Source organism: Erpetoichthys calabaricus, chromosome 5 (genome assembly GCF_900747795.2).
Source record: "Erpetoichthys calabaricus chromosome 5, fErpCal1.3, whole genome shotgun sequence".
NCBI lineage: Eukaryota > Metazoa > Chordata > Cladistia > Polypteriformes > Polypteridae > Erpetoichthys > Erpetoichthys calabaricus.
In genome coordinates, this window is record NC_041398.2 from 166,308,998 (window position 1) to 166,318,443 (window position 9,446).

At 37.3% G+C, this 9,446-nt stretch overlaps 1 protein-coding gene across 7 annotated transcripts in view; it reads left to right on the forward strand.

The window, feature by feature from the left end:
• LOC114652027 (H(+)/Cl(-) exchange transporter 3) overlaps positions 1-8,745 on the forward strand; it is a 183,311-nt gene extending 174,566 nt beyond the window's left edge. For 5 of the 7 annotated variants that reach the window (XM_028802180.2, XM_028802183.2, XM_051927643.1 and 2 more), the window contains 4 exons: positions 43-441; positions 1,633-1,849; positions 2,705-2,780; positions 5,985-8,745. In XM_028802180.2, coding sequence (XP_028658013.1) covers positions 43-441; positions 1,633-1,849; positions 2,705-2,780; positions 5,985-6,143 — 851 coding nt within the window. In that variant the 3' untranslated portion in view covers positions 6,144-8,745. The remainder of the gene's footprint in view (positions 1-42; positions 442-1,632; positions 1,850-2,704; positions 2,781-5,984) is intronic. The other 2 variants (XM_028802184.2, XM_028802185.2) reach the window with 1 other exon arrangement.
• The last annotated feature ends 701 nt before the right edge of the window (positions 8,746-9,446 follow it).

Consider the following 9,446-nt stretch of genomic DNA (forward strand, 5'->3'; position numbering starts at 1 on the left):
TATCTGGGCTCCAATAACATTCCTTGCTGTTTATTTTTACAGGTGGTGTTACGCGAATGACTGTATCCTTGGTTGTCATTGTGTTTGAGTTGACTGGTGGTCTGGAGTACATCGTTCCCCTAATGGCAGCCATAATGACCAGCAAATGGGTGGGAGATGCCTTTGGCAGAGAAGGCATCTATGAAGCGCACATTCGTTTGAATGGATATCCATTCCTAGATGCCAAAGAGGAGTTCACACACACCACTCTGGCTTCTGAAGTAATGCGTCCTCGTCGTAATGAATCTCCTCTAGCTGTGCTCACTCAAGACAGCATGACGGTGGAAGAACTGGAAGCCGTTATCAATGAGACCAGCTACAATGGTTTCCCTGTTATCGTGTCAAAGGAATCCCAGAGACTTGTGGGGTTTGCCCTACGCAGAGATATTACGATAGCACTGGGTAAATCTTACCTGTCTTCAAATGATAAAATTAAGCATTAAAATGTACACAGCATTTTTCAGGATTTGACAGCTAGAATTTTATGCAGACTATGTATATGTGAGGTATAAATTATAAATTATCTTTATGACTCTTATTTATACTTGTGACACTTTAATATTCTGGTCAACTAAAAGTACTATAACTGATCATTTCATTTGTGGGGATATACCACAGTTCTATTTTTTCCATCCTTTGTTTTGCTGCAGTCATTTTTATACGGTAACTTTTGGGTATTGCTGTTCCCTCATAGCCCCACCAGACTGGGTTCAAATTCCAGCCATTTCACCTTTCAGTGGAGTCTGCAGATTCTTCTTATGTCTGTGCACGTTTTCTCCTGTCTTTCACAAAGATCCCTAAGATGTTGTGTGTGTGTGTGTGTGTGTTTTATATTGTTAGATGACTCTAAATTGACCTGGTGTGAATTCCATTATGTACATAGGGGTGTCTTGTGACGAACAGTCCAGAGCTGGTCTTTGCCTTCCACCCAATGCCATTTTTATAGGTGCCAGCTCTGCCTGATTTTGAGTGGTAGAATAACTAGTAACATTCTATGATTTGTTGAATGCAGCATTGTTTCTGTGGTTACTTATTAGTTGTCCTGCATCTGTACAAGGTGTGAAAATAATGGCTATAATTTTATGAACTAATCAGGGACCTTTGTTTAAAAAATAAGGTGATTTCTTTAAATGTGAAAATGTGTAAAAGAAATACTACTTCCCTTAGCCTAATAATACAGTTAACCCTTGCTATTCACAGATTTTGTTCCCGCAAATTCACATATCACTTTAGTGAGGTTCTTGGATCATCCCTGCTGCCATTCATGTCGGGCTCTAGCTGAGTGCCTAGAAGACGATAGAACTTGACTATAGTGGAAGTAAGAACCTTGAGGGGTGAGAGCAGGGGGCAAACGCATCAGTTTGACCCCATCTCCCCCTGCTGGTCCTCTTCCCAAGCTGGTGCCCCGTTGGGAACCTAACCCCATTTTCCACATAGAATCAATACCTCAGTATGTACAGTTTCAGTATCTGCCAGGTTTTTCAGAAACACAACCCTCACAGATAATGAGAATTGACTGTTCTTCATTTGCCTTAACCTTATAATACTTCATTTTGTTTGCATTTATGACTTTTTTCTCCTTTATCTTTTCAGAAAATGCCAGAAGAAAACAGGAGGGAATTATGAGGACTTCAAGGGTATATTTTACCCAGCATGCACCCTCCCTCCCCGCAGACAGCCCAAGACCATTGAAGCTAAGGTCCATCCTAGACATGAGCCCATTCACAGTCACAGACCATACACCAATGGAGATTGTGGTAGATATTTTCCGAAAACTGGGGCTGAGGCAGTGCCTTGTTACACATAATGGGTAAGGCAGTAAATTCTAGAATAGCATCATTATTTTTTTAACCTTTGATTGTTTACTGAAACACGAACCCCATGCTTTGGTGGTGCAAGCTTAAGCATTATTTAAATACAAAAAAAATCTAAAAAAAACAAATCTTCCCCATTCAGGCAAACCTTGATAATAGTAATAGTAATAAAATGAAGGGCATCTTTCAAACCACCTCTGACCATTCTTGCTACATTGCAGGAACTCTACATGTAAGTCTGCCAAAGTACATGTCACAGTTAATGTGTGCTTGAGCTGTATATATTGTAGGAAAAGTTTATTTTAGTTATGACTTGTGTTCGTTTTTAGTACTTAATATTTCAATAATGGGGAAAAAGCTGTAGGCCTTGGTCTTCACAAGCTCCAGAGGCAGTGGCAACTGTGCCACAAGGGGTCTGAATATAAATTCTGCTTTTTTTTAAATTATTTTTCACCCCATCACTAATGTCAATGTGAAGCTCCTTTCATGTCATTTCATCTCATGGTTATCCATTATTGGGTAGAACTGTTACATTTGTTAACTAAACATTAGTCTTCATCACCCTTCATCAAGGTAAGTGACCATAACATATTATATTTCATTTTCTTCCATTTGATGTGCACGGAAAGTGTAATCGGAAAGTTTAAAAAAATTACTCCACAAGACAATCTCCGTATTTTATTTGTTATATTTTCATATTGTTGAATTTTATTTTTCATATAAAATCCAGATTCATTTGAATAAAGGCATGCTGTTTTTGTTTATTTAACAGCATTTTGAATTATGATTTTGCTGACTATCATTTGTTTTTGTTTTAAGTTGCATTATTAGAATGACGTGATCTGTTTCAGGATTGTCTTGGGGATCCTCACCAAGAAGGATATATTAGAACACCTCGAACATCTAAAGCATGACGTTGAACCTTTGGTGATTAGATCTATCCCATCTGCCTCTTTAGACCTCTAGCGTCTATCAAGGAGAGATGCATGAAACCTGTGAACAGTTCTGACATTTCTACTTCTGGAAATGTGAGATCTGATTAAAAGGGACCTGATTAAGCTGACATTGTAGGAAGCAGGAGCAATCTGTAATGTATTTCTGAAATGACTTTTTATTACTTTACTCACAAGTTGTTGTGCATGAAATATGCAATACAGTCTCATAACATCTGAACAAGTTCACAATTTCTGTATAACATTCTTGCAGACAAGAACTCTGTTTTGTCTCATGCTAAATATTATATTTATAAAAAAAAATAATAATAATGATAAACATAACTGCTAAGTTAATTGAGTTAGTTCAAAATCATTAGTAGTGCTTTAGAAAAAATCGTAATACATGAACGGTATATGTTAGTTAAAAAAATAAATAAATTAAACTTCAGGAATTAACAGGAAAAAAAAATCATAGGCTTGAGTTGAAGCCATTATAGTATTTACAGTCTTTTTACTCTAATTGGTGCTATTATTTTATTTACAGTTGCCCCTCCAGATTTGCAAATTTGATATTCATGGTTTCAGTTATTTGCAAGTTGGCTATGAATAATTAAATATATATTTAATTATATTTAATATATAATATTCTTAGATCTTGCACAAACTCAGATGGCGCATAAGCCAAAGAATTTGTATCACAATCATATAATATACATTTTAGTGTTATTTTAATATTTGTTAGTGCAAGTACATACTATAATATTAATATAATATTAATAAAATATAAAATTAATAAAATTTTAATATCAAGTTATTTTTGTTAAAAATAAAAAAAAACCTGGGTAATTTGCTCCAGCTACTTTCCACCTTCACTGCTCCTTTAGCTACTCAGCAGATATGGACATCTCCTCCTAGCTTTTTAACACTCCACGCTCCCTCTCGCCTCAAAGTGCTTAATTTAGAACAGTTTTGCATTTATAATATATATATAAAATTATTTGTGAAAAATACCAAACTTAAATCCAGCCTTAAGTCCAAATAAATAGGAATGTGATAGAATGTTTCGTGAACTGAGGCCATTCCAAAGTACAAACTGAAGTTCATCATTTCCTATTCGCTTTACACTTCCAAAGTATAAAATTAAAATTTTAAGGTCTCAAAGATGCTACTGTCAACTACTGTCCATGATGCATATCCCATACATATATCTACACCTTTCTGTGATGAGAAATGCACCCTAATATTATTGTAAAATTTGCTATTCTTCGGCCACATGTTTTATTGAAAAGCAAATTATTTTTAGTGACAGCTGACATTCATTATACTTGCTTACTCTGTGATTTTTAGAGGCTTTGCCATGTGCCCTTTTTATATTTATTTTTTCCCCTTAAACACAAAAAAATGAGACTCTTCTGTTTAGAGAGCTGCCCGGTACAGATTTTTGTTTTTGGTAATACTATTAATTGCTCCCGATGACATTCTATCCAACTTCCTGACATTCTTGACAAAGTTCTATCCCATTTCCAACTGTTCCAAAAAAGTTCCATCCCATTTCCATTTTTCCCTTTTAAAGGGCACATAAATTGGGCACAAAGCCTAAATGGATTCTTAAAAAAACAACAGAATCTACAAGGGGATAAGAACACAAACCCCACTCCAAGCAGTAATTGCGGTTGTGCACTCCAAGACATATGCAGCACTGTAATCCACTTGAGAGCTTGCTGTTTTCTGAGCTCAGTCCAGTACTTCTCCCTAATCTGTTGTAGTTTAATGAGTTGCCTCTCCTGCTTTCTGAATGTTGAAGTGTTTGCTAGAAGAGCATCAGATGCTTTATTCTTTCTTCTACAAGCTGTGATCTCACCATCTAAACGCCTGTTGTCTTAACAAACCATTATTGGATCATTGGATCTCAGTATTTTTTTTGTTCAAATTGCATTTCCTCCGGTAAGCTTTAAGGTCACTAACCTCTAGCTTGTAGAGCCTGTGGGACCACCTTGGAATTTCTGGTGCTCTTTATTGCATGATGCTCTTTTCTCTGCCCATTTATTGTACACACAGTAGTTTGCCACGCTTCATATATACTTCACAGTAGCCCACATGTAGTATCATGAGCCATCTCTCGTCTGGTTAGTTGAAAAGATTCTGCTTATTTGTATGTTCCTTGTTTTTGTTTAGAACCATATTGCCTCTCTGTTTCTTTCAGTATTGATGCTTCAGTTGCTTTTGATAGAAATTATAAAAATAATTGAACATGCATTCTGTCACCTCCACTCAGGCTGCTGCAATCCAAATACGAAGACCCTCAACTCGCCTGGCCAAGAAGAATACTAAACCATGTCTGGTATTGTGTGCATTCATTGCAGGTGTAGAATAAATAGCACTCCTCTCATCTATATGCACATAGAGAAGACACGGCTGCAGCATGACACAAGGCTCCAACCCATGGCAGCTCTGCAGCATTTCACAAGCGTTTCATGCTTCCTGCTCTGCTAGTTTGTGCAGCTACGACTGCCGGTTCCTGTCTCCTTTTTTTCCATGTCTTTCCTCAATCATTAATGTCTTGTCCCAGTATCTTTCATGTTGAATTACTAATACCACCTCGACTCAAATCCAATGTTTAAGGCTCTGATGGAGAAAATCTGCATTTTTGTGAAAGGTCTCAGCCATTAGACATTGGAGGGGTGGAGCCATTGTCTGTGTAAGGCTCCGAGCAGTAGCTGATTGATTCTTAAAAGCGTAAAAGAAAAAAGTTCAAAATCCAATAACTGAACAAGTATGGTTAGATTTTTTTGCCGTAAGCCGAGCTTGCCATCAAGTTGCCAATAAAAAGGCGATTAACATGCCTTACTCTTTGTAGCTCTTTGCTAACCTTTCATGACAGTGCAGAGGTCTTCATGTCAAAATATCTCACATCACTTTAACTAACTTGGAAGAATAATTTTCTGTGGGAGAAAATTTATACAGCAAAACTTACTCTGCACCTTTTGTGATGTTTGCACCAAATTTCTCCTCCTTTCCTAAACAAAAAGTTTTTTCTTAGCATTCTATACGAAGGTTGGGTGTCTCTTGGATGTGCTAACAAAAAGACCACTTTGCTTTAACTCGAGTGCACCCCTTGGGGTTTTCTTTTCTTGTTTGTTTTATTTTTTTTTTTTTTAAGATGTTGATTTTCTATCCTGTAATGCTTTTATTTCAGGCGCCTCCTTGGTGTCATCACAAAAAAAGACATCCTCCGTCATATGGCCCAGATGGCAAACCTCGACCCAGAGTCAATCATGTTCAACTAGATGCCATTTTCAGCCAGAGAAAGGAGAGTGAAGAGGAAGTCCAGTTGCTAAACAGCACCACCCTTTGACCTTCGACTCCTCCAAAGGAGCCTTTATCAGTGACATAGGATGACATTAGAGAATTCAGCAACTTTGTTTGCACGGGCTGCTTCTTCCATTAAGGGAGCTTGAGAGGGAGAAAGATGGGTGGGGGGGGGGGGGGGGGTTGTTATGTCAGCAGCGCACTTCACTATTTCCTGCCCTTTGCCTACAAGCTCTCATCTTCAGGCTGATTGGCTTGGTGTTACCCAGTTCAGACTACCAAGACATAATAATGGATGCCGTGAAAGAGAACAAGCCTCGGTGGCGCAAAGACTCTGGTTAAAGCGTTCAAATTCTGAATACACCGAGGCACAGGACTTGCCTTTGGGAGATCACCGGGTGCTGTTCTGTTGAACAGAGTTTACTTACTGTATCAGAAATATGTCCCTGATCATATCTACATTCCATCCAGAGGGTGCATTTGGTATTTTTTCCCTCCCTTCCAGATATTGAACCAGTTCAGGATCATCAAGTACGGTGTGCCACTGAGCAAGCCATTTCTCACATTGAGCTGCTGTTTTTCAAATTAGAAGGAAAAAAGCCTTTCTATTTACCACTGCAAATGTTAATTGTATAATTTGAAAGCATTTAGAGTTAAGTGCTAGTGTTTTATGCCGTGTTTTAAAGAGGCCGATTCATAATCTGCCAGAATTTGGTTTGACAGCACAGCTTACCAGAAGCTTCTGTCAGCTCGCATGTGGAAGTCCCTCACTTCCTTCTGAATATCCAGATCAAGATGGAGGCTAGTAAGGCCAGTAGGTAAATGTGGAACTCTGGATTACAAGATATTTGATTGTGGGGAATAAAACTGGAAAATTGCACTAATATGCATTTTCTTTCTTTTGCAAGTAATTATTTATTGAATTTAGGTAAACATGCACACTAAAGCAAAATACAACTCTCATGAGCATTACTGTTCTTTCTTCTTCAGTGATTATTTGGTTGGGGTGTATCCCCTTATGGAGTATGGCAGCAGGGTGGTAAACACTGAGGGGGTATCCAGGTGTTGGTTTTAATCTTTTATTCTGACTTGATAATATTCATGTTTAATACTGAGCCATAACTAATGAGTCCTTGCAGTAATTCAGCAGCGCTGATTCCAGTAGTATTCCTGGCAAGCTAATTTACCAGGAATCTTAATTTATCTGTTCACATTTTTTTGAATTACATGATTCTTTGAATATCTGAGATTTGAGCTTATGCAAAATAAAGCCAGGTGCCCATGCAGTGGATCCAAAGGATTTTGATCTTCATAGAACTCACTCAGCACCTGCTATACAGACTGCTCCATGTGCAGTAGTTGCAAGTGTTCTGCATTGAGAGTAAGCTGCCTAATATTGTATCTAATAGTGTTCTTGATGTGCGCTTTATTGTTAAAATTTGTTATTATGGTAGAAGTGCACATTATGGAGACTTTCCAAAGTCATGATTACTTTGATGGCTTCACTTGTATAAAATAAAAAAAGTTTTTAAGCCAAAAATAGTGCAAAAATACATTTTTTTAAATCAATGCTCATTTATCCCCCCCTTTAATTTTTTGAAAAAACACAAAATCCCAGCCGTATAAAATTAATTCAGGTAACATGTCAAGAGTCTTTTTTTTTTGTGGTCTGTTTCGGATTTTTCTTGGGTGGGAGAATAATTTGGGAACACAACTAAAAGATCATGACTGACAAAATCATGCGGCTGAATTTAGACCTTAAATATGGAGATGTTTAGTAATGCTTATAGCTCTTAACATGCCTTCTGTTGACTCTTTGGGTACACACCTGACCACCAGCTTTCATAATAGATTCATTACAAGAACTGGAAATATGGACATTTAATATTGACATTTAATGTAGCTTTAACATTGCATGATTTTTTGGGGTTTAAACCTTACCAGCCTTTCACTTATAAAAATCAACCATGCCTTTCTGCTCAAAGAAGGCAAGTTAAATGCCACAGGCACATAGTTTTTTGGATCCTTGTTTCCCTTGTCCCTGCTGAATCAAATTAGCAATTCCTTCAAGGGTCATCACCATCTGGGCAAAGGTCATTGCCGAAATGCCAGAATCCATCAGCAGGTCTTCCTGGCCAGCTATACTGTGTGGCTTGGGAACTGAATGAGCCAGCAGCTGTCAAGTGAATACTTATTGCTATTATTCTTAAATAAGATACAAAACATTGGGTAAGTTAATGTTTTTGATTTGTCCGTGAACTGCTGTATAGGTTCTCCCTTGTTTACAAGCTTGCTTGCTCAATACTACATGGAAAATGCTGGCAGGCAATACATTTGCGTCCATAACTGAATTTCAAACATTTAATTTTCACATGCACAAAAGCATACTACTGATGAAAGGCACTTTTGGTAAATGTTTAACTTACTTGCAGGTTTTTTTTTTTTTTTTTAATTATTATTTGAATTAATTTTTAACCCGCGATTACATCAGCATTGCACATTATCTTGGCTGGTGTTGTGAATGTACAGAAACACTCTTTTTGTATTATTCCTGCAAGTAGCCTATTTAAATAGTACTTTTCTAGATGTTTTGTGCACTGTTATCACCATTTTTCTTTTACAATAAAGTCTATTTAATTTTCAAACTATACTGCATTATCTTTGTTTATATTACAACAGTAGTGAAATGTAACATGTAGTTCTAAATATCACAACATAATGAACAGTATGTGCTTTGCTTTAGAGGCAGCAGTGAGATGTGAAGTGAGCACTGGTCAAGTAAGAACTGTGTGTATGGAGGAGTCTTCATCGTTCATATCATGGTTTCAACATTCAGGAGCGTTCTTGTAAGCTATGCCTTCCTATGCCTATTAAACCCTCACTGGTAACACAGTGCTGCTTACGAAAATCCTAGTCTAGTTCTGTGCTACACTTTACTGCATAGTGTTTAATAATTAAGGCTTGTCTTTGTATTAATAATTTTCTTTTACCTATGGATTACGTAGAGAAAACGATGCATATGCAGTTGCAGAAACAGGTGAACTAAGTGCAATAATAAGTGAACCTCCAGGTTTCCTTTGCTGTCTGAATAGCATAAAGGTGTAATCAAGTTAACCATACAGGTTACTGAGTTTGTTCAGTTAGGTGCTAGCTAATGGGCAGGTTACCTCAAAAGTCAGTTTATGGATACTCTTCCAATTACCAAATCTGCTGAACATACCTGGCAGCTTAAACAGTTAGTGTACTAGCTTGCCTATCATCTCTGTTTGAGTACCCACAGCAACCCTTAACAAATGTTCTGTACCTTCACTTACCCAGAGATTGATAAGACCACCAAATATCTGTTACC